The 23,823-nt window shown below is 53.1% G+C and overlaps 12 protein-coding genes across 12 annotated transcripts; 5 read left to right on the plus strand and 7 right to left on the minus strand.

Annotated features, from left to right (window-relative positions):
* Positions 1–2,077: 2,077 nt before the first annotated feature.
* J4E86_010479 (uncharacterized protein) lies at positions 2,078–3,894 on the plus strand (the record flags this gene model as incomplete). Its single annotated transcript, XM_051450977.1, has 3 exons — positions 2,078–2,259; positions 2,340–2,972; positions 3,027–3,894. 3 exons carry the CDS (start codon positions 2,078–2,080, stop codon positions 3,892–3,894), a joined length of 1,683 nt encoding a protein of 560 aa, XP_051297874.1.
* A 427-nt stretch (positions 3,895–4,321) lies between these two features.
* On the minus strand, positions 4,322–5,128 carry J4E86_010480 (uncharacterized protein; the record flags this gene model as incomplete). Its single annotated transcript, XM_051450978.1, has 1 exon — positions 4,322–5,128. The coding sequence occupies one exon, from the start codon at positions 5,126–5,128 to the stop codon at positions 4,322–4,324; it is 807 nt and encodes a 268-aa protein (XP_051297875.1).
* Positions 5,129–5,469: 341 nt separating this feature from the next.
* On the plus strand, positions 5,470–7,635 carry J4E86_010481 (uncharacterized protein; the record flags this gene model as incomplete). The annotated part of the gene is made up of 1 exon (XM_051450979.1): positions 5,470–7,635. The coding sequence occupies one exon, from the start codon at positions 5,470–5,472 to the stop codon at positions 7,633–7,635; it is 2,166 nt and encodes a 721-aa protein (XP_051297876.1).
* Positions 7,636–7,696: 61 nt separating this feature from the next.
* On the minus strand, positions 7,697–9,341 carry J4E86_010482 (uncharacterized protein; the record flags this gene model as incomplete). The annotated part of the gene is made up of 3 exons (XM_051450980.1): positions 7,697–8,579; positions 8,632–9,139; positions 9,197–9,341. The coding sequence occupies 3 exons, from the start codon at positions 9,339–9,341 to the stop codon at positions 7,697–7,699; spliced, it is 1,536 nt and encodes a 511-aa protein (XP_051297877.1).
* Positions 9,342–9,948: 607 nt separating this feature from the next.
* On the minus strand, positions 9,949–11,157 carry J4E86_010483 (uncharacterized protein; the record flags this gene model as incomplete). Its single annotated transcript, XM_051450981.1, has 3 exons — positions 9,949–10,182; positions 10,237–11,079; positions 11,131–11,157. 3 exons carry the CDS (start codon positions 11,155–11,157, stop codon positions 9,949–9,951), a joined length of 1,104 nt encoding a protein of 367 aa, XP_051297878.1.
* Positions 11,158–11,494: 337 nt separating this feature from the next.
* Positions 11,495–12,329, plus strand: J4E86_010484 (uncharacterized protein; the record flags this gene model as incomplete). Its single annotated transcript, XM_051450982.1, has 2 exons — positions 11,495–12,210; positions 12,308–12,329. The coding sequence occupies 2 exons, from the start codon at positions 11,495–11,497 to the stop codon at positions 12,327–12,329; spliced, it is 738 nt and encodes a 245-aa protein (XP_051297879.1).
* A 167-nt stretch (positions 12,330–12,496) lies between these two features.
* Positions 12,497–13,372, minus strand: J4E86_010485 (uncharacterized protein; the record flags this gene model as incomplete). The annotated part of the gene is made up of 1 exon (XM_051450983.1): positions 12,497–13,372. One exon carries the CDS (start codon positions 13,370–13,372, stop codon positions 12,497–12,499), a length of 876 nt encoding a protein of 291 aa, XP_051297880.1.
* A 1,201-nt stretch (positions 13,373–14,573) lies between these two features.
* Positions 14,574–14,969, plus strand: J4E86_010486 (uncharacterized protein; the record flags this gene model as incomplete). Its single annotated transcript, XM_051450984.1, has 2 exons — positions 14,574–14,706; positions 14,761–14,969. The coding sequence occupies 2 exons, from the start codon at positions 14,574–14,576 to the stop codon at positions 14,967–14,969; spliced, it is 342 nt and encodes a 113-aa protein (XP_051297881.1).
* A 494-nt stretch (positions 14,970–15,463) lies between these two features.
* On the plus strand, positions 15,464–16,063 carry J4E86_010487 (uncharacterized protein; the record flags this gene model as incomplete). Its single annotated transcript, XM_051450985.1, has 1 exon — positions 15,464–16,063. The coding sequence occupies one exon, from the start codon at positions 15,464–15,466 to the stop codon at positions 16,061–16,063; it is 600 nt and encodes a 199-aa protein (XP_051297882.1).
* Positions 16,064–16,288: 225 nt separating this feature from the next.
* On the minus strand, positions 16,289–17,663 carry J4E86_010488 (uncharacterized protein; the record flags this gene model as incomplete). Its single annotated transcript, XM_051450986.1, has 2 exons — positions 16,289–16,681; positions 16,737–17,663. 2 exons carry the CDS (start codon positions 17,661–17,663, stop codon positions 16,289–16,291), a joined length of 1,320 nt encoding a protein of 439 aa, XP_051297883.1.
* A 1,962-nt stretch (positions 17,664–19,625) lies between these two features.
* Positions 19,626–20,826, minus strand: J4E86_010489 (uncharacterized protein; the record flags this gene model as incomplete). The annotated part of the gene is made up of 2 exons (XM_051450987.1): positions 19,626–20,722; positions 20,775–20,826. The coding sequence occupies 2 exons, from the start codon at positions 20,824–20,826 to the stop codon at positions 19,626–19,628; spliced, it is 1,149 nt and encodes a 382-aa protein (XP_051297884.1).
* Positions 20,827–21,629: 803 nt separating this feature from the next.
* On the minus strand, positions 21,630–22,403 carry J4E86_010490 (uncharacterized protein; the record flags this gene model as incomplete). Its single annotated transcript, XM_051450988.1, has 1 exon — positions 21,630–22,403. The coding sequence occupies one exon, from the start codon at positions 22,401–22,403 to the stop codon at positions 21,630–21,632; it is 774 nt and encodes a 257-aa protein (XP_051297885.1).
* Positions 22,404–23,823: the final 1,420 nt, after the last annotated feature.

Below are 23,823 nucleotides of genomic sequence, written 5' to 3' on the forward strand. Positions count from 1 at the left end.
CTTGATACTCAAGCACACCGTCGTCGCGCGGCGGCACGCAAACGCCCAGCACGCATGACACACCATGCGTTGCAGCAACCAAGATAGGTCCGTGTGGCCAGGCCGGGAGCGAGCCAGATAAGGATGACGCGGGAAGAATATCCGATACGCGATACTGCGGGGGAGGGAGGTGGTTGCTGTGATGGGGCCGCCGGTGAAGGAGACGGGTATGTCGATTAGGATGGTGAGGGGTGGGTAGGTGTGCAGGGTTGGTGGGGGTGTTGCGGTGGGGAGGTAGGTGAGGATGCGGAGGATGGATGTTGTTACTGCTTCTAAAACGCGTAGATCTGGGTCTGGGGAGGTGGTGAGGGTCCACATCTTGAGCTTCTTGGCTAGCTGCAAGGACGTGATTTTGTCTTGTCGGTAGTGGAGGATGGAGCGGGTGGTGAAAGCGCGATTCCGCGGTTCTATGCGGTGGAACAGGAAGGTCCAGAATGTGCGTTGGAAACGGAAGGAGTCGTGTAGGTTTATCACCCCCAGCATATGTTCTGCATGGATTATTATTGTGGGGGCGGAGTTTTTTATGGAGGAGAGGTGGGGGGAGAGGATGTAGGATGCTTCGGTACGGATTTGGTGGTTTGTGGCGAGGAGGGAGATGCCCGGGATTGTTGTGGTTACTAGGGTGAGGTGGTGTGGGCCGGATTTTAGGGGAATGGTGTGGTGTTGGGTTCTGGGGACGAGGTGGGTGAATATCTTTTGTCGGAGTTCTTTGGGGAGGGAGAGGAGGGGGAAGGGCTTTGGCGGTATGGAGGTGGACGGCGGTGAGGATGTGGATTTTCCTGGCGAGGGGAGCGAGGGAGGTGGTTCTGTTGGGCCCATGGTTGTGCTGGGATGCGCGGGCTGTAGGATATGTTGGTGTGGTAGCTGATGTTGTCCAGGTGGGACTCTGTGGTCTGGTTTGAGGCGAGTGATTATCTGTCCCATTAGAAGAACGCGGAGTTTGTGATGAATGATGAGTGAGACAGTGTGATTAAATCGTCTTTCACCAGTACAAGCGAGCAGAGGCATTTTCGTTCCACAGTGTTGGTTTCAGGGTCGAGAGGTGGATTCTGGTAACGACGTGTGTTCCAAACTATTGCATTGCTCTCCGAACGCGGAGTTACGAGACATGACTAGAATTCGTGTCGTGTACGTGCCTTCAAAACTGTATAACTAGATGCTAGGATGTTGCATACTTCTACCTTGATGATTTTCTGTAGATGCGTAGCCACACCTAGTGCGCTCAGGGTCTTTGCCGTGACCAGAACGTGGTGGTCAAGGCAATGTGAATATCCACGGATAGTTTGCGCATCGGTATCACCTCGATGCTGTTGAAAGAAGTTGAAGTGCTGGTTTATATGCAGCCTCCGTTACCAATGAAACATGGTCAAGCAGAGGTTGAGTGTCGCGCTGGACGATCGACACATCTCCACGGCTGCCACATGCATTGTCTGAAACCAAAGCTGTCTAATGGAGGCTGGAAGAGTGTCAGTATCGAATTGCGCAGTCGAGTAGCTGGTAAAGGTGTGGGAGAGGTTGATAGTAAGGCACGCGCGACGCAGACGCGTCAACGCCATGACCTGACGTCATTGGTCGGAGCGAAGACACGAGCTACCTTGGACACGAACCTTCGCGTCTTTCACCCCAGCACCACTCATCTCAACACACTATAACTCTTCCCTTGCTCATCGTCGAGACTCAAATGAAGGCGAAGGCATTTCGCATTACAGCAGTAATGTCTTCGACACTGGCTCGCTCAATCCCGCGTTGATGGTGTCCCACTGCGGCTTCCACGACTATGAGGCGCGATGGCAGTGATGGCTCATACTCCCCAGCTCTTGCCTACAGCGACGGCTGACCTGGCAAGCATGAATGATGCAAAGGCTGTCGCAGAGAGCGTCGATGCCATCCGCAGGCTGGACTTGTTTGTTGACGCATCACACCGAAACATCCCACTCATACATCTCAACGCTGCCATCGATAACGAATCGGAATTGTTAGGAAAACATCAGCACGAACCATTCTTCTCCGTGGTGTTGTTACTACTGCAACGGTCAACATGAAGGCCGCTTTCCTGCTTTGTGTGCTTTCGGCCACGTCGCTCCTCGTCAATGCGAACGGCAATTCGATCGATCACCAGCAGCGGGAGAGTTCACTGGAGGATTTCATCAAAGCTCAACAGAAGATCTCGCTGCAAGGGATGCTGGACAACATCGTCGATGGCCTGGTAGTTGCCAGTCGGTCAGATCCAAATTGTACATGCCTCGAACCCACAATGATCGATTGAAAGCTAACGATAAAGACTTGTATACGTGGACCAGGACCGCTGCATTGACCTTCAAAGTTCTCATCGAACGCCTATCCGTGACAGACAAGCCAAAGATTTCGGATCACATAGACGATTATGTGAAATCTCAAGACATGCTACAGTTAATGTCAAACCCTTCTGGTGGTCCCTGGTCTGGAGGTCTTGGTGAGCCCAAATTCTACCCGAACGGCACTGCTTTCACGGGTGCGTGGAATCGCCCTCAACAAGATGGTCCCGCACTTCGTGCTACAGCTTTGATCATATACGCCAAACATCTGCTTGCAGCCGAAGAAGGGACCAAATACCCCTTGTACTATCTGAGTAGAGTCAAATTCGAGATTTGGCCGATCATCATGAATGATCTCAGACACACTGCACGGTACTGGAACCACACCAGCTTCGATCTGTGGGAAGAAACAAACGGCTCATCCTTCTTTACCCTTTCAGCATCCCATCGCGCTCTTGTCGAAGGCATGGCTCTGGCAAAGACTTTGGATCGACGCTGCGACGGCTGTGCTTCTGCCGCACCACAAATACTGTGTTTCATGGAGACGTTCTGGGATACCAACTACATGCACGCAAATTTCAACGACAAGGGTCAACCAAGCGGCATTGACGCAAGCACTATCCTGTCTTCTGTTCACACGTACGATCCTCAGGCCGGGTGCACAGACAGTACCTTTCAACCATGCTCTTCTAGAGCTCTAGTCAATCATAAAACAGTAACTGACGCTTTCCGCTCGTTATACGGCATCAGCAGTGGCGTTGCCCAAAACCGAGGGGTTGCGGTTGGAAGATATCTTGAGGATGATGATCACGGTGGTAACCCATGGTTCCTGACCACACTCGCGGCGGCAGAACAGCTGTATTTAGCTTGTGATCAGTGGCTGGACCAAGGACAAATAACTGTCGATGAAACCTCGCTGCCCTTCTTTCAAAACCTATTACCCGGGATCCGTGTCGGTACTTATGGCTATGGTCCTTTCTACACCGCTCGATCCAAAAACGACTTCAAGGCGATCCTCTTTACCGTATTCGACCATGCTGATAGCTATATGGCTGTCGTACGAAAATACACTCCCCCAGATGGACGACTCCCAGCTCAATTCGACAGAAACAATGGCCAGACAATTTACCCATCCGATTTCACATGGTCACATGCTGCCTTTTACACAGCCGCAAATCGTCGCTCGGGTGTAAGAGGGCCCAGTTGGGGCGAGCCGCTAAACAACACCTTCGAGTCGTCTCAATGTTACTGTCACGCTCGTGTGACTTTCCATGTACGCTCGGAATCTACCAACGTGTTATTCGTTGTTGGTGATGTCCCAGAGCTTGGCAATGGCAAGACGAAGGACGCCAGAATGTTGACGCGAACGGGTAGCATTGCATCCAAATCCGCCAACTACTCTGCGCAGATTGATGTACCCGCGTTGACAACGATAGAGTACCATTACTACATGGTGAATGGTGGCGTTCCTGAGGAAGAAGAGTGGAACAAGTATCGGTATATCAAAACCGGTGATTGTGGAAGCAACGTTGACACGTCTCTTGATACTTTCTTCTACTAGTCAGTCTCCTACTTTGAGTTTACGCTTTCTCAGACAGCATTTACGCTGATGAAGATTCTCTTTTGGCTTGGAACACGGCATCGCATCGTTGGGTTTATTTCGTTCTTCGTCCCTACTTTGAGTTACTCCTACTTGCTCAGTTTACAATACATGTCATTCTCATCAAGATGTTGATCTGAAGTCCAGCTCATTCTTTTGCCCTTTCAAATCAGCGTGGCTGAGCAATATTCCTCTCTACTGACACGCGCACAGTCTCTAGTAAAGGTTCTGCGTCATCCCACATCCTATCACATTTATGCTACATCCTCAAGCTTGTCGGTTAACATAGCGATACTAGAACGTAAGAGAGAATCAGAATATCCTGTCTGCACCTTGTGTCAGCCTCATTCCACAGAGCTACTACGCGGCACAAACATACCTTGACCTGCTAAACGCAGTCTTGCGGAACCCAAGCTTCGATCCATTCTCCGTACTCAAGGTCAAAGTGCTCGACAAAGTAACCGAATTTACCACCTGGAGAGGGGCCGCGCAATGGAACATACTGCGACACGGAATGAGCTGCAAACATTAGAGGCGCTGTACACACTCTAAATCGGATGTCGCGTCGTTGAGCCAGATACGGTCGCTCAGCTGCATCCTCAAATCGAAGCAAGGAAGCAACGGTTTCTTGACGGCCCATCGACAGTACATGCACGGCGTCAATGGCAATGTCAATCGCTCTGGCTCTTGGTCGCATTTGAGATAAATGCCAACCAGCTTGACGCGCCCAGTTGATTATAGCCGAGCTATTTGGATCCGAAGCTGAACTCTCGGGCCTAGCGGTCACGCAGCTAGATCCTGTCCTGCGCGCCTCCAAAAAACAGGTCAGAAACTCCTCAGCTGCCTCAAGAGGTCCTTGCTTGCGCGCAATGACTTCCAGATCTCCACATAGGACAATGAGTTTAGGGCCCGATCGCGACACCTTGGAAAAGCCGTCGACTACTAGTGCGCTATTGCGCTTCGCCGCAGTGCGCGCAATGATTGGTGTAGCTTCTTCTCGGATGATTTTGGAGATAAGGCGTACAGTGGTAGGATACCACATGTTAATGAGCTTGACTTTCGTGGTTTTCGTCTTAAGAAGTCCGCTCTCATTGTCCGTCTCGATGGTGATCTCCTTGTGCGTAAGGCATGTCGGTAGGAACTCGTAAACCATGAGCCTGATGTCGGCGGGTAGATCAAGGAAGCGGAAGTCCATGGGTGCGGGCGGTAAAGAATGGCTCATGGCGGGTGTCGTGTCAGTAAGTTGGGGGTGATGTCAGTTTCCAACATTTGAAAAAAAATGACTAGCGTGACTTTTACGGCTAGAATGGAAGACAGTGAAAGTGAAAGTGAAAGACCCCGACCTGATGTATGTGCTCTTCAGATTAAGCTTGTGTCTGATGTCGATATATCGACGACCATCTGGCATGACTCGCCTGTGGGTGCCTCTGGCGCCGTCACCGAGTCAGTGAGCCCTGAGCTCAACCCCGCGACTTCCATCCGTCGCAATCCAACACAGCACAACATCACCCTCAAGCATGAGTGGACCAGACGCATATGAACAGCACCGAAAGCCTCGCACGTGATGACCGGGACCACGACCGCGACCAAGCCTGCAATGAATGCCGCCGACGGAAAGCGCGATGTGACAAGACGCTCCCAGAATGCGGGCCCTGCAAGAGAAACAGGAGACACTGTCTCTACGAACGACACAGTAGGACCCCATTGACGCGCAAATACCTCACCCAAGTTGAAGAGCAACTTCGTCGATCACAGACTCAACTCGCCCGCGCAGAACAACGCGTCCAAGCAGCCGAAGCGCGTTTGCGACAGCTCGAGACCGCCCAGGGCGACGACGCGCCATCCCTCCACGAAGACAATGCCGACACACGTGACGCAGCCGACGACCCGCCCATCGAAGTCTCGCTCGAAGGGCCGCCTTCTGGACCAGCTGACTTCAGTTGGGATGAACAGTCCCAGGAAAGCGGTCCCGCCGAGACAGACGCCGGGAGCATACATACACATACTTCTCCCGGGGAAGACGAGCGCGTCGTCGATGGCATGGCTTCGCTCACTGTAGATGAGAGCGAGGCAGGCTATCTAGGCGTTGCGTCAGGTGCTGCCATGTTGCGACTGCTCCTTCCCGACGCTCAGCAGTCTTCGCGGAAAGCGCCACCCACGTCCAGCTTCAGCACGACTACACCGGACAATGGGCACTGGCTGTACACAGATCTATGGGATAGCCTTGATCTAGGCGCTGTCGACCTCGATGCCGCTATCAACGGTTACTTCGGCCTCTACCACATCTCGTATCCTATCATAGAGGAACACACCTTCCGTGCTCAATACGCCCAGGTCATTCCTCGCCCCAACGGCCGTAGCTGGCATGCGCTCGCTTTTATGATCGCTGCGATAGGCCATTTCACAACGGCGACAGGCCCGGACGACACAGACAGGAGATTGTTCATGGCTGCCAAGTCCAATCTGTCGATTGAGAGCTTGGAGGTTGGCAACATCACCCTTGTCCAAACCCTCACGCTCATGTCCAACTATCTGCAGAAACGGAACAAGCCAAACAGTGGGTACAACTATCTTGGTCTTGCCCTTCATATGGCCATTGGTTTAGGACTACACAAGGAGTTCAATCATTGGGATATCTCCCCACTCAACATGGAGATCCGCCGGCGCGTATGGTGGTCTATGTTTGTCTTCAATATTGGCGCAGCTGTCACATTTGGTCGCCCTCTGGCCTGGCCCAACAAGAACGTTGAAGTTCATTTGCCCTTGAACATTCCCGACAGGGCTTTGACTAATCTGTCACGCACTTCTCCGAGCGAGGCGGACCACGTCACAACGTTCAGTGCCGTCATCATGCAGTCCAAATTCCACATTCTGACGAATGACATATACACGAAGGTCATATCGATGCCCTTTCCAGCCGCTGCGGAGCTGATCCGTCTTGATGATACCGTAATAGACAGGTGGCAGTCATCAGTGCCCGATTGGTATCGCCGTGGAGCGACCGTGCCCGCTCGATTCGCGACTAGCCATGCTATCATGTGGTGGCGGCTGAGCAACTTCAGGATCATCATGTATCGACCGTACGTCATTCGCCGTGTTCTACAAGCCAGATCGCAAAACATGGATAATGCTGTGCCGGCATCAGTGCAAGAAGCATATGCCAGATGTCTTCGTGAAGCTGAGATGAGCATTGATGCAATCAGTACATTTTGGGCTAGCTCTCCGCCCATGCGGATGTCTGCATGGTACGCATTGTACTTCTTGTTCCAGGCTTCGCTCATACCCTGCGTGTGTTTGCGCAACGAACCTGCTTCACCTTCCTCGGCAAGTTGGCGTGCGCAGATCAGGCGGACAATGCACACTATGCAGCTACTGTCATCAATCAATCCGAGTGCTCAGGATTGCCTGAATGTACTTCAACGTCTCTGTGGCCCGTTCCTGCAATCTGCGATTCCTGGGCAGGATGCACACGTGCTCGCGACTCCCGCTGGCGACCTATTGGAGCATGCTACCGAGGAGTCCCCACAGACACAGATCAACAACGTCTACAGCATGATGTGGCCGAATGCCAATGATGCTGAGGCTGATGTACTGATGCAGGGGGGACTCTGGTCTGACTTCCTTCCGGACGTCGATGACACAGGACAGCCACAACCGAGCGGATCCAATGTCTATTCCGATTCACAATTTGCATGGGGTTGAAGCACGGTTTTGTCTGAACCAAGACACCATGCCAAATCTATTGGTTACAACAAACTACCAATTAACATACCCCGGCTACCTCGATATGCTGCTTGTCAAACTTTTCTTCCTTTTCCACGAGATTTGCATCAGGCGACGCTCCAGGTCCATCAAAGATCTCAGCAATCTCCTCCAAGCTCCGACCCTTCGTCTCTGGGAAGAAGAAGTATGTGACCCCAAGGAAGACCACCAGCAAACAGCAGAAGACTATGTAGTACTTCCAGCCCAGATTCTCCATGCCGACAGGATTGACGAACGCTTGAATGACCAAAGAAACATAGATGGAGAGCAGTTCGCAGCTGATACCCTTTGAGCGGAGACTGTAGGTAAAGATCTCAGTCGGATAGCTCATCAAAAGCGGCGTGTATGCGATGTCGTAGTGGAAATAAAAGACGAAGAGGCACACCACCACGACATATCCGGCCGCCTTGTTGTTGTCCTCGTTGTTGATCGCCGAGCATGCTGTCCAGACAATGTACGAGATTAGCATGCCGATGCCACTCCAGAGGAAAAGCGTTCGCCGTCCCAGTCGGTCGACCAAAAGAGCCGCGCTTACAGCTGCGGCGAAGTTGAAGATCTGCAACAGCCCATTGATGAGCGTTTGCATAAATGGATCCGTTATGCCGATTGAGTTCAACACCAGGGTGAGATAGTAGGACACGACCCCTATGCCATTCCACTGTGCAAACCCTCCCACACACACGGCGAGGAAGAGTCGCTTTCGATTGCCAGGAGTGGCAACAAGCGCACTCCATTGTACCGATTTCGCTGCACTCTCTTGTTGGATAGCGTAAACGATCTCGCTCATCTCTCGGGTAACCAACGGGCTATGTTCGTCACCGCCAGAATGGTATCGGGCAAGGATTTGCCGCGCTTCACCTTGTCGCTCTTTGGCTACGAGCCATCTGGTTACCGCTTTAGTATCTATGATGGTCTGTACAGGGCTCAAATACATACCTGGGTGATTCGGGCAACGCCCAAAAGAATGCAAGCTGCACTAGTGGATATCCTGCTTGCAAGATCGTCGGTATCCTCCAGCTCCAATTCCCCGAGTGGTTCTGAGTCCCAAACGTTGTCCATGCGGCCAAAATAGCACCGAGGTAGTACATGGTCCAGAAAGCACTTGTGTATTTCCCTCGATGCGTCGGATAGGCCAGCTCGGCGATTAACATCGGGGAGGGTTGGACGACGAACATGCCCGCGGCGCCCACGACAGCTCGTGAGACGACGAATTGCGCCAATGTTGTTGCCGTTGCTTGTATGATAGTCGCAATGATCACACCGATGAGACCACTGAACAACACTATGCGCCGGCCGTAGCGATCAGAGAGCACCCCGACGAACGGCAGCACGACTACGGAGCCGGCAGACTGTGCCGCATTGACGAGACCAAGAAGCGCTCCGGTAGGGTGGCCAAAGTATTCTTGCCATTGAGGGAGCGACTGGAGTCCATTCATCAACGAGCCTGTCGAGTGTCAGCGATATTCATTCCTATCCAAAAGCATCGCGAAGCTCTGCTCACCATCGTATCCTGCCACAGCTGAGGACAGTAGAGGTACCAACAAGATGAGGTTCAAACGTCGCAAGTGCGGGATCTGGAACCAGTACTTGTCGGTCTGAGGCAGTACCTCCGCTATGGCATGCCCAACGATATCTGCGTCTTTCATGGTTGCAACCTCGATGACGGTGGGAGAAGTCTTCTGATCAATCAGCAAGAAGGCTTGAAACACGCGTCGACATCTTGGGTATATATACGATTTGGCATGACCCGGCTACGGGGTATGCCCACAGCCGGCACATGGCTTTGTTACCCCAGGTTTTGAGCGCCGGTTCATGCTAGTGGAATGCGGGTTGCAGCGACGATCGGGATGGAATGGGGTGGTGCGCGAGTCATGTCGGGTGGACGGTCGACTGTCACCCCAACGCTAACTGCGTCATATCAGCCTAGCCCGGGGAATCTCGTTATGGGGCACAGTCGACCATCGGGTGCCTGACACTCCAGACTCGTCTTTGCATCGTGCCGCGCCTGCATTTGCTTGATGGACGGCACTCTGTCCGCCTTTCGGCTCATGGCACTATTCCCGTATGGCCACGCAACATTCGATTCCGAAGTGTCGCGCAACAATACTCCAAGCACCTGAACCTGTTTTCGGCGCATGGTTTTGTGGCTGTATGAAAGAGACAAAATTGCTATCCGATATTGGCACATCAGGTTTCCCTCATCGTAAAGTGGGGACATGGCATGCAAAATATCGATTCTATTCACGCCCATCTCTATTGCACACCCTCTATAATGACCTTGAAGACGCCCTCCTGCGCAGCTTTTACCAGCTCGAAAGCTTTCTCGGCATCCTCGAACTTGAATCTGTTCGTGATGAGCTTCTTCACATCCACTTTGCCTGTGGCCACCAGGTCTATCGCATTGGGGTAGCAGCCGACCGAGTAGCGGATAGAGCCCTTGATGGTCAATGCACGGATGCAAGCCGTCGTGATGGGAAACACGACGTTCTAAAGGTTTCCATCAGCAACTGAACAGCGAGACACGGTTGAATGCAGACTTACTTCCTTGCCCATACCCGCCTGGACATAGGTGCCGCCCTTCTTTGCCACGTTGATGCCGGCCTGTATACACGGTTCAGCACCTGTGCATTCCAGGACGATGTCTGCACCCTCGCCCAGTTTGAATTGCTCCTTGATGGCTGCAGCAATACCTTCCGAATGAGCGACGGGGTCAGCTCCTTCGTCGGCCCTTGGAGGCAAGAATACGCCATCTGCCGCATATGCTTTGGCAAAATCCAGTCTTGCCTGGGAGATGTCGACAGCAATGACTTTCTTCGCGCCTGAAGCCTTTGCGACTGCCTGTGACAGTACACCGATGGGCCCCGCGCCGAAGACGACTACAGTCTGGTTTGCGCGCAAATCCGCAACCTTGCAGATCTGGACTGCGACTGAGACTGGTTCGACCATTGCTGCTTCTTCCATGGTCATATGGTCTGGGATCTTGTAGCAGTAATCGCTGGCAACAGTGTAGTACTTTGCAAGTGTTCCATCCCAAGGTGGCGTAGCCGCAAATATGGTATCATTGCAGAGATTGTATGAGCCAGATCGGCAGTAGTCGCATCGCCTGCAAGGCACACCAGGTTCAATGGCAACGCGATCTCCAACTGAGAGGTTCTTGACGGCTGTGCCAACCTCTACGACCGTTCCGGAGCTCTCGTGACCAAGGATGATGGGGCTGTTCAGGACAAAGTCGCCGATGCGGCCGCGCTGCCAGTAGTGCACATCGCTGCCACAGATTCCTGTTTGTGCGACGTGTACGCGGACTTCGTGCTCGTCGCGCAGCTTAGGTACTTCGCGGTCCTCGAATGCGACATCTTTGATGGCACGAAGGACGAAGGCTGGGTTCTGAAGAACGGATCAGTTTCAGACTGGAGAAGCGCGCTGCAGTCATCTCACCTTCTCAGTGGTGGTTACGGAAGACATGTTGTTTTTCAAATCGACTGCAGCGCCTCTTTGAGTTCGAAAGCTCCATCTTGTATGCCCGTGACCGGTATACCTGAACACAGGTCGGGTGTGACGAAGCGCAAGTGCGGGGATCGTGGGGTCAAGGGCAACCGTCAACCTGTGCGGGGTGTATCCCCAATGCACTAAACGACACCACCCCTACCCACATGATGTAGGAATGTTTTCCGAGCAGGTACACCCACTCCGATAGCCATCGTCCGATAAAATCGAAATCGCCATGGCGCGCCGATTCGGTTGCGAACCTTTTCTCTCAACGCACCCTCCATACTCTCCACCTTGATTTCCATCGCCCACAATGCCTCTCGCACAACCCTCCAATCCCGACGAACATGTCACATCCCAATTCTCACTCAAAGGTAAAACCGCAGCCGTAACAGGCGGCGTCCGCGGAATCGGCCTAGCAGCCTCCAAAGCCCTCGCAGAAGCCGGCGCAAACGTCGCCATCCTGTACTCCAGCACCAAAGACGCCGACGCCATCGCCGCGTCCATCGCCTCCGCAACAGGCGTGCGAGTGCAAGCCTACAAAGCGTCCGTCGAGAACAAAGAAGAAATAACCCGCGTCATCAACACCATCGCAAAAGACTTCGGCGGTCTAGACATCGTCGTCGCAAACGCCGGCATCGCAACACACCACCCCGCCGAAGACTACACCGAAGACCAATGGCGCCACATCATGGCCGTAAACCTCGACGGCGCATTCTACACAGCGCAAGCCGCAGGCGTAATCTTCAAGCAGCAAGGCCACGGCAACCTCATCTTCACCGCTAGCGTATCCGCCATCCTCGTCAACGTCCCGCAGAAACAGGCGGCGTACAACGCGTCGAAAGCGGGTGTTGTGCAGCTAGCACGCTGCTTAAGTGTCGAGTGGGTGGATTTTGCGCGCGTTAATTGTATTTCTCCCGGGTTCATTGCGACGGATATGCTGGATGTGCATCCGAAGGAGTGGAGGGAGAAGTGGATGGGTATGGTGCCTGCGGGGAGGTTGTGTGAGACGGGGGAGTTGAAGGGCGCGTATGTGTTTTTGGCGAGTGGGGCGAGTAGTTATATGAGTAAGTCTTCTCTCTTCTCTTTGCTATATGAATACTAGGTTGCTGACATGCTCGAATAGCTGGGGCGAATTTGGTAATTGATGGTGGGTATACGCTACCGTAGTTGCGTCGTGAAGGCGAGCATCAAGGAGAAGTTCAATCAAGTTCCGAGTCTATTATTGCGCCCTGGGGATTTGATCCTTGCCTTTGGACAATCTAAGCGTCGTTTACAATCTTGGCATCTACTTCACCAACCGCACTGCCCTCGTTCATGCATCGTCAGCCTTATCGTTGTCGTCGCTCACCCATCCTTCCTTCCAAAGCTTATCGATATCGTTCCCCTCAATAATCCTTCTCGTGTGAGCATCGACCCAAGACGCACGCTCGTCAACCGGAAGCCTACGATAAGCAGGCCAACTGATCTCCTCGCAAGCGGCGTAGATATAGATACCAAGCTCGAAGTCCTTCCTTGAGTGAAAGGCTTGCTGTCCTGTGTGAGTCTCATCCTCATGTGAGGAAATACGCGCAATGCCATACGCATGTCTCGCAAGGTAGTCTTCTCTCTGGGCAAACCAATCTGTCGCATCAAACCCAAACTGTTCTTGCGTAAAGTCAGCGTAGTAATGCTCGCGGTTGGCGGTTGTGATGGCGAATACCGAATGCAAGACATCGTCATTGTGGTCTGGGTCGGAACTGACATGTATTTTGGTATGTCGAGATGGGTAGAGGATGACCCATTCTGCCGTTGCCCCTATGGGTCGAAGCGCCTCCTGGATCCAGGATAGGAAACAAAAGACACTCCTGTCGCATTGGTCGAGCTTCACCAAAGCGATCTGTAGCTCGTAGGGCACGCTTAATGGGAATGCTGCTCGGCCTTTTGCGGTAGTCGGGTCCCCGTTTGGATCTGTTGCGATGGTGACATAGTAGTGGGTGATGTCGCCTTTCTGAGCAGTAAAGAAGTTCTTCACGCAATCGTGTTCAACATTCTCTAGAACAGTCATCCAAATCTGTCTGAAGGGCTCTATGATTGCTTTGATCTGGTCATGGTCTTTCAGAGTGGTTGGTTTGGTATTAGCAGTTGTGCTCGCGGGTGTCAGTCCTACAGCTTTGAGTACCTTGTTCAAACCCTTTAGGCCCGACTTCATTGGCAGAGATTTGCTGTGAGGGCGTTGAGGCATTTTCCGTTCCAGTTGCGGTTTTGATGGATATTGACTGCTTCTCTCGAAAGAGCAAAGATCGGTTGGAAATATGACATGGCCATCACACAATGAAGCTGTGTGAGTAGAACCTACATTGTGCATACAGAAAGCTTCGGACGCCTTGTTTTAGGATGAACAGGGCTTGTTCAACATTCAACCCGTTGCTGGAAAAGACAACGCAAGGGGAGAGCGGCCTGTTCATGAACGGCGATGTGTGTAGGTAGGTGCTTGGGAGACTGGTCGTCACGTATCAGTAGATCAAACATAGTTGAAATGTTGCACTGGGTAGAAAGCGGTGAAGCCTGCGTCAAGGAACGATGAATTGTCGGCACGATACATTGGACGAAGTCGACTGGCATTACGGGGTGGGGAAGGTCCGGCCCGTGCGGACTTAGCGCGGGGTTAGCGTGCACCCTGAATCTCCTGCTCCTTGTCAGACGCCCTTCCTTCTTCATCCTCAACACCACACCTCACATTCCTGCCAAGAGCAAACGACGAAAGCCGCGACGCCATCATCATACAAGCATCCACTCCGTGAACGCAACATCCTCTCCTGCCTGCACAGCCACGATCGCGTCTGCACGGCTTGATTGGCAAACGATGCACGAGACCCACTCGTGATGCACGTTGCGGTCAGGCCACAGCTGTAAAGCCACTCACACACAGCCACGGGGCGCAAATCGGGGCGCCTACATGGCTGTACGCAACCTCCCCTGCCTTGGCGGTTGTCTACGCAGCTGCTCCTGATCAGCGTGTAACCCGATGAATTACGTGGTTCGCCCAATCTGGCAATATCGTGTAAACAGTCACCGCCTCCAAGCCGGCACTCGGCACGGCATCATAGAGAATTCAAGGGCAGACGGTAAGACTCAAGGGTGGCCATGGCTTTCTAGAACCTCCATGGAGTTGCACAAGCGGTGGATTTGGACTACGCAATGCTTGTTGGCTTGGCAGATGGGTCACTGTGACTTCAGTCCACGTCGTGGGGCTGCCGGTACTCGGCCGACGATCTTGCATAAAGCCCTCAGCTTCCTCCTCACACTGTGGAGCTCTCATCAACCTCACTCTTCGTCTCACACACTTGAACACTTTCTAGCCTCATTTGACTCCTTCCATCAAGTCAGCTACTTCCCAAACACCATCCACAATGACTTTCTACCACACTGCTGAGGACATTCGCATCGAGGACAACCATGTATTGAAGGCTCGTCTCCAGACCGCCGAAGGCGAGTGGAATGACGCCGAGATCGACCTCAACACCTGCATTGGCAACGACAACGGTAGGAATGACATCCATCCTCGACACGGTATTGGTATCGATCTGATTTGATCAGGCAACTTCCACTGGGATGGCGAGGGCTTTGCCAACTCTGCCGAGAACATCGAGTTCGCACTGGAGGGAGATGGCGACGTCCCCGTCCTCCGTGCCACCCTCTTCGACGCTGATGGCAACCCCGAGACTCGCGACATCAACTTGGGCGAGCGCATCGTCAACAACGATGGCAACTTTCACTACGGTATGCAGCAACCATCAAGCCGGTGATGCTCGTCGCTAACCCGTTCATCAGAGTAAGGGATCTGTCTGGTGGGCCTTGTATGGGTCCCCGGTATCGGCAACCTGATGAGACACTTCAAAGGAGGACATGGGTTACGAGTGCACCAGAAAACTCCCCAACGATATGAAATGACATACCAACTTCAAGTTACCTATTCTCTCAGCTACCTCGTGATGGCTATGCTTCTAATGATCAATTACTGTGGTACTTCCCATTCCCCATTCAGTCCTATTTACTCACAGGGTAGGCGATTTACGTATCCGGCCATTCACTGGTACTTCTCCCAACTTCCAATAAGTACCTCTACACATCCCGTGACCTTAAGTCGCGTTGTTGCCTAGTAGCTTCGACTCCACTATCAAGGCTGAACAAAGTTCCAAAAGTGAGCTCTAGTTCCTGGATCACTAAACAACGAGTTGATCGCACAAGACATCTACTGCTCAGCAACTACTCGTACTCGCATCGCCAATCAAAGCTCACCATGGCCGAATCCACGTCTCTCGCATCATGGAAACTCCACAACAGGTTCGTCGACATCGTCCGCAGCGACGCCAGTCCAATCTTGGACCTCATCCCCTCATACAATACCCTCGAGTTTGACTACAACGAGACCGAAAACACCGTGGCACTGCGCATGGGCGAATATGGCGACAGCGAAATTCTAGCACATCCCAACGGCTCCGTATCCAAGCGCGTAGTCCGCGACTCTAAGATCCGCAAAGCAGGTACCGTCTTGGAAATCAACAGGCCAATGAGCGGTCAATTCAAAGCCGTCGCGCCGTTTGGCTGGAGCGAGACTGTACAGCAAGGTATTACCACGCCGATGAGCGCGCCAGCACATGCGCTTGTGCTGATGTACATGCACATCTGGGTTCTTAAGGCAAACAAGGAAGATGTTGAGTTGCTTATACCGAGGTATCAAAGTTTGTACGACGCGCTAGTTTTGATTCGAAACGCGCTGGATACGGAGTTAGTGTTGCCGGTTGGGCAGCGCAAGGTGCCCGTGGAGGTGTTGGCCGCCTATCAGAATGGTGCTGTCGATGATCAGCCAGTCGGGAAGGAAGAGCTTCAGGAAGAATAACACTTGATTTGATTTCATAGGCTAATGCCGTTGTATTTCAGGACTTCGTTATGTGCCCCTTGCTACCCAATGCGCAAAATTGCAACTGACGAGTTGGTATCAATTTATCCTCAGCAGATGCTGCGCCGCGTACTCTCATAGTACTTGCGCCCCTCTTAATCCCAGGCATACACATGCGTACAAAAGAAACAAACAATGGAAAGGAAAGACAAACAAGGGAAACATCTAGAGAGACGCGATCTTCTTCTCACTTATCGACTTGACCTCAGTCTCGGTGATCGCCTCGTAAGGAACAGTGCGGACTACATCATCCATAGCCGGTGTGTCCTTCCAGCGGAGGTCAGGCGAGTCCAAGAGCGCCATCCTGTTCTCAGCCTTCATACGGTCGGCAGTGATTCTTTGCGGGTAGTTGCGCATGAACATGTTGGTGAAGTGGCTGCCGTAGTGGATTCCCTCGGTAGGCTCCTGACCGGCCTCGAAGCCAGGAAGCGGCTTCATGACGGCGGAGAAGTTGGGCTCGTGGAAGTAGGCGAAGGCGAAGCGCTCGCGGGTGTTGAGGCCGACTTTGTGGGGTGTTGAGGGGAGGAAGGAGTTGGTGATGTATTGCATCATGTCGCCCTGGAATGGTGGTTAGTAAAGCTTTACTCAAGAACGAGTGGTTGGAGTGACTTACGGGGAAGACGGTGAAGACGTCGGGGGTGGGTGGGACGTAGACCCAGCCGTCAGTGTCCTCGTGCTTGCCGGCTGCGGTCGTCTTCCAATTGGCATACTCCTCGCCCTCGATCGGGGGGCGGATGAACAGGCCACCCACGGCATCCTGGGCAGCGATGACAAGCAGACCGTAGTCAGTGTGCGAGCCAATACCGCGACCAGCCTTGCCCTTGCCGTTGGTCTTATCGGTCTGGGGGAAGCGCAGAACACGCATGTGGTGCCAGCCATCTTGCGTGTACCTGGTTAGGGCATTGCCGTCCTCCAATCCAAGACCCCAGGCGATGAGCGACAGCATCTTCTCCCCGCTCTCGCCAAGGTAGTCCATGTAGGCTTGCATGATGGTCTTCATCTGAGTGAACGGCCATGGGTTGGGACCGTGGCACGGCCACTTCTGCTGAACACGGGGATCGGTCAGTGCGAGCTCTTTGGTGACAGTGAAGATCTCGCTGTAATCGGCGATGTTGTCTGTGATCTCCTCTCCCGAAGCGATGTAGCCAGCGAACGACTGGTCGTCCAAGCAAGCTGCCTTTTGCTTGTAGTCGAGGCCGAAGAACTTCTTGCTGCACAGAAACGCTGCATCGGCGAGTTTGCGGTTGATGGGGTCCATGGAGATCTGGAGGATGCCGTCTCTCTTCCAGGCGTCAATCATGCTCTTGCCAAGTGCCTTGTCTGCTGCACTGCCACTGAGAGTCTCAGGGAGCTCGAATGTCTGGAGATTGCCGACAACGGCCTTGTGACCCGGTGGCATAGCGCCCATGGGGTGGCTGTACTGGGCAGCCTTGTAGTCGGCCATAGTTGCCAGCCTCCTGACCGAGCTCGCCTGCGAGTTTGATGTCCGGCAAAGGGCGCGGAACTTAGCCGGCCTACTCATGATGGTGCGAGTAGACATCCTCGTGATGCTGTGATGTGTATTGTGACAGGAAGGAAAACTTGTAATGACGAGACAGGGTTAAGAGGGGAGATTGTTTGAATGTAATGAGCTCGTCGTGATTGATGCTTCGAAAACACATCTTTCCCCCAGGCTTATATACACATGTCGACTGGCATCGCTCTAGCCCCGGAGACCAGCGGCAGCTGTGAGTGAGTTTACTATTCTGCATGAGCGGACGCTTGAGATGGTCTTCCCAAAGTAACTCCGGACGGTGAAACTGCATTGTAGAATGTGTGCTCGGCTTAGAGACCACCGGAGGGTCTGGACTACGTTGCGGATGATTGTCCCGGCTCCCTAGAGTCGCCTACGTCGTTCCCCGGGGTCGGATCACGACCTGTTCTTCACCATCCTCTGCTTATTATTCGTTGCAAGGCTGTCAGAAGGTCTTTGCGCACCTTGTCTCGCCTGTATTGATCGGGCCTTGTTCGAGAGACGTTGGTCCCAGATGAGGCAAGCGCATTGACCAGGTAAGCTGGGAAGGGGTTAGAGGCGCCGTTCGAGATGCGACTGATGTACGACGAGCGATACGTCGCAACGAATATGAGGCTGGGATGCTTACATTTGGCCGACGTCACCCAGGTAGGACCGGGTGCGTGGGACTTGGTAGCACCATGTTTAGCAAACCTTATCTTGGCATGCGCCACGCATTCACGTGGCATGCAACGGCCGCGCCCAACGTTTGTCCATGGTCGATCCCAGCCTGAGGTAGCACACATCGCAAAGGTTGTTTTCGCAGCTTTCGCATTCGTATTGTTAAGGTCGCGTTTTGCCGTAAACCTTGTGCCTAGCATCTTCGAGGCTTTCCAAGATTGAAATGTCCCGACTCGATTCGGAAATAGCGCACGGCCTCGTGTGCACCCTGTGCGGGCCTGACAAGCTTCACTGACAGCCCGGCGAGTCCCTACAAATTCCCCTCTCATCTTGCAGGAAATCGATGGTCTGGGGTCGAGAAATTCGATCGTCAATGCGGACGTTATCGCAATTGGTTCGCGTTTACCTAGAGATCGTCGCGGATGTTTCGTATCTACCTAGATAGGTACCTTAGGAAGGTATCAGTGTTATAGATACTTTGAATCCGACTGAGAAAAGGCTATGTGCAACAGAACGAGATGATGCAACACAGCCCCAAGAACAAACTCAGGATGAATAGGTCGGGCCGCGTTCGCAGCGTAGCAACTCGGCCTCATACTCGGATGATGACAGAACGTCGAAACGCTGGATACTAATCCAATGCCTGCAGCGCCACACGGCCTTGGAAGTGTCTAGATGGTAGAAGCCGGCTTACATAGTATTTCCGGTTGCAACGGCGGTTGTGGTTTCCACCACTCTTCGACGGATGCAACGGCTCGGAACTGCTGACTTCCCTACCTACCGCTTCCGGTCTGCTGAAAGTATGCGCAATTCGGCGACACTCGAAACTGATATCGTGGTCTATAGATCGAGGCCCTCGGCGCCAGCTGGAGTCTTGCCGTTGCTCTCTACCGTGAACAAGGTATACGGGAAGCCTTCCGTCCCTCCGCAATCGCAATTCTTAATATAGGTTGTTGCAGATCACCCTGGTCGATCAAAACCCACGTGGTGTCTTCGCGGGGGTCATGAAAGAGTGTGCTCCGACGTTCGAGCATTCGCGCACGAAGGAAGTGCTGGTGCAGTGGCGACGTTAAAGAGAAAAGACTGTAAGGCAAGAGGACCACAAGGTGAGGAGAACAAGCAGTAGTGCAGGGAAACGTATACGGGTCTTTATGAAACATGCCGACCTACCACTCGGATACGGATGCCCACCAGCATGGCCCACAAGATACAAGATAAGGACTGCGAACAATGTATTGCAACAGCTAATAAGAACAAAGAATATCTACAAGAATGTATGGGGTGCCGATTGGCTGACTACTCGGAGCTGCACTCACGCTGGACACATGCTTAGTTCTTGCCAGTCTTGGCCTTGAGCCAAGCAACGAACTGAGCGATGGTGAACTCCTCGGGGAGGACAGCGTCAGAGCCAGCGCTGCCAGTAGGCTTAGCTACGGGGGCGGCAGATGAGGTGGAAGAGGCGACAGGAGTTTCAACAGGAGCAGCGCTGGTAACCGCGGCGGAAGAGGACGCAGCCGGGGTTTTGACTGGGGCAGCAACCGAAGAAGCAGCAGCGGAGGAAGAGACGACGGCGCTCGAAGAAGCAGCAGGAGTCTCGGCGGCAGCAACGGATGAGCTAGCAGCCGCCTTGGAAGAAGTAGCAACAGGCGCAGCAGAAGAGACAACCTTGGACATGGTAGTGGGGACAGGCTTCTCGGGAGCCGCACCCGCAGCTCCACCACCAATCTTGGTGGTAAGCTCTCCATCCTCAATGTATACACCGCTGAAGAACCAATCCTCAGCACCGTCCTTGTCGGCCTGACCAGGCAGCCTCAGAACACCAAGATGCCAGTCCTTACCGTCGGACGAGGTGCTCGCATCGAAGGGTCCGGCCGTCTGCTTCAACTCGTCGCTGCCAGTCGAGTGCCAGAAGGCAACGGAGCCGGCATCGAAGTCGATCTCGTACGCAACGTTGTGCCACTCGTCGGCGACGAGCTCAACATCCCACTTGGAGACACCTCCAACGTGCCATTGAAGGTTGGTGTTGGACGAGCCCGAGGCGCCGTACTTGAGCTCAGTGAAATGAGACTCGAAGAAAGCGATCTGGTGTTCGTTGGTGGCCATCGGGGCATTCTCGGCGGCAGTCTTGATGGAGAAGTGGTAGTAGACCTTGCCCTTGTTGATGGCTGCCTTGGTCTCGGGGATGAGTTCGGTGCGCAGCATAGTCTGGCCGTTCCATTTCGCGGTCTCGTCGATGGTGATCTTGACACCCTGCTTGGAAGCAGTGTCGGCGGGGTTCTTGAAGGTGGTGTCAAGGTTGACGTAGTCGGTCACGGGGCCGGAGCCGTGAATGTAGTATTGGTAGGCGCCGACGGGGTTGGAGAAGGACCACTTGGCGATGTCGGCAGAGGAGGCATAGTCGTTGAAGCGACCGTCCCAGATCATCTCTAAATGCGCATTTAGTATTTTTCGGACTAATGGAGGATATAGATAGCTTACCGGCAGACGCAGCGCTGAGCATCGCGCTCATGAGAGTAGTCTTGGCAAACATCTTGAAGCTATTTGTTCGAAGGTAAAAAACAGAGACCGGCCTGTATGTTGATGAAAAGCGAATGTAAATGCTACGAAAGCAATGAATGAATGACAGTAGTGAGCGAATGAACAACACGAACAAATCAGCAGGAGAAGATGCAGCAGACCATATAAGAAGGCTGCTTGACTCAACGCATACACCTGCAAATCATTACTCGGCATCTAGACGGCGTGAACGCATCGCATGTCAATATTTTGGAAACGCGCGCGCCCATATTGAGTATCGCGCGAGCGGTACACGCAAGAATGAACAGTTCTGACAGGACGCCGAGGGCTTGACAGCCGTTTGGTGGTGGAAATTCCGCTATGAAACGTTCGCGTCGGCAACACCAAGCCCGAATCGGCCTTAGTCTGGCCCACACGATGCCTCACTGGGTCTAGCGCGAGCGGCTTGGTGATGAAGGATTCATGAAACGCTCCCTGCTCATAGAAGCTTGTTTCATGGTGATACGCGAGGCCGAGATGGAGATTGGGTGATGCCGAGGCGGAGATTAGTTCGTTGCTTGCTTGGAGCTGCATATTGCTGTCAAAATGCCCTCGAGTTGTAAATTACCTAGGTAGTTCTGGATGGTATGAAGCTGCGACGAGAACTAAGGGAGTACGTAGTGCGGGAGACATGATCTTAAGGAATGGGTCGCTTGATACAGAACAATGTCGATTGCGACATGTGACCCGCCAATGGGGAAAAGAAAGACTGTGCGTGTTCCTCAAGAAATCGTATCGCCGTCGTCAACTGCCCTTTCCTCTCGCATCTTGTGAGGTTCACGCTCGCTCGTGAGGACCGTCATCATTGCGTACGCCCTCTAGGCTGTTTCTCTGTACCTCTAGCGTAGCGTTGGCGACTTCGACAGCAGGCTCGTGTGCCTCCAGTTCAGCCGGTGGTTGATGTAACTCATGCACTGGCTTTGAGTCAAGCTCGTTCTGGGTCGCCTGGGCATCTGCTTCGTTCCTCCACCCACCGCCCAGGTACCACCTACGCTGACTCTTTGTGAAGTCCTGGTCTTCCATCTCCGGTATGACAACATCGTTCGCATGAATTTCCCGACGTCGTCGTAGACACCAAAATATCAGCAAGCCTCCGACGAGAGCGGCAGCAACCGCCGCCCCTAATCCAATTCCTATCTTGGCACCGGTACTGAGACCATCGGGTAATGATGATGGTGCGGGTACGGTTGTTGGCTCCAATGCGTTGACTGTGGGTGTGGACGTGCCGGCTGGTGCGGGTACGCTATACCTCGCAACCAAAGACTTGACGTACTCGCTTGGAAATGTGTCAACATCATCTATCTGCCAGTTCACTATGACGGGATCGGCCACGGCTAGACCAGTTGCAAGCGTTGTGACATCTGAAATGACCGATGTCTCGCGTACACTTCCGCTTGGCTCATAGGTGGTTGTGTACTCGTATACTGGTGTGACTTCTTCCCCATCAAACGCGGGCGCTGTTATGATGGCAGCATAAGCACGAAACGGTGTCGAGAAACTGGACAGGCAGACATCAGCGAGTTCAGAGCCAAAGCTCATGCCGCTGTTCATGGTACATCAGCTCGGAGACAGACGTTAAGGTAGCGATAGCACCATACCTTCTGCAACAACTCGCTTTCCAAAAGGTCCGGGTTCCATTCGACACACCACTTTCGTATGCGGTCACCTCAGCGATAGTTTGCCCACTCGGACAAATTCCTGGACTGTACGTGGGATTGCCGTAGAGCTGACATCCATTGTACGATGGATCGGACACGATCGAGCGTGTAGGATTTACAGACCAGACGGTGTCACCTGTACTGCTTCCATCACCACACTGTTGTGATGACTGTACCATCCATCTATCGATGCATGACGATGCTGGAGTGTGCACCGTTGTCAGGTCCGGTACGTTCGGATGCTCGAGTGTTGACAATGTTCCGAACGGCGTTACAAAAACCTCGCTGTGCGACCAAAGTAACTCCCTTTTAACAAGCTTTAGGGCTTGTGATGACGGCGAGACGACACTCAGAGTGGTCGGTCTACAGATCGTGACAGTCGAAAGGAAAGTATTGCTTGATACAATTGGCATATTCGTCTCTCGTCAACGGCTTTTTCCTCACGGCAAATTGTAGGTAATAACGACCACTTGAAGACAGAGACGCTTAAAAGTAAAGTGAAAAGACGACAGACTTGCAGACCACGGGCATGTGGGGTTCTTGAACAACGGTACGGGCAAGGCTGAGAAGCGCCCCCCATCTTATGCTGACACTATGGGACTCCAAGCTGTCGTCGCACATGCGCCAAGGGCTTTGGCCAGTAATGTCTGTGTCGAAATCTCGTGATTGGCCACGGCTGCGCAGCCTTGCATCATGGCAATACGCCCATCAAATATAATCGGTAATAACCAACGCTCGTTTATCCAAGTTGGAATGGCTCCGCATGAAGGTGGTAAGCATGGAAGGTCGTTGCCTTGATAAGGTCCATAGTCCATGCCGAGAAGCAGTATCATCGCAGCCGATTTGCGGTTGTCTCTAGTTTCGTGTAGTGCAAGGCTGCCGCGCGGGTGCGCTGTCTTCGCCATCGCATCGCATCGCATCGCACCTCATACAAGTACCTTACTCTGTACCAGGAGGTCGTCTTCTAACTCTCAGATCTGTACCGGGAATTTGTGCAGCCAGAAACGACGGCTAGACGCTGCGGATGCGATAGCTAGTGATTGAGAAGCGGCGGAGGCAACCTTGGAAGGAATGGATGGATAACGAATCATCGCTTAGAGCCTGTCGTCATCTTGGCAGCTCCTTCTGACTGGGCGTAGATGAGAACATCTATGCTCGCGATGGAGGTGATGATGGAGAGACGAAATTCATGAGCCTGAAGCGATCTCTAGGTACCTGGGTATCGCACGGGATCGGCGCTATTTTCGGCCAGCGGCATGCGGCTGATCCACAGGACTGGCCTAGGCACTCAGATCGAATTCCACTTTTCCAAG

Source organism: Alternaria arbusti, assembly GCF_024043155.1.
Source record: "Alternaria arbusti strain BMP 1465 chromosome Unknown scaffold_22, whole genome shotgun sequence".
Classification (NCBI taxonomy): Eukaryota; Fungi; Ascomycota; class Dothideomycetes; order Pleosporales; family Pleosporaceae; genus Alternaria; species Alternaria arbusti.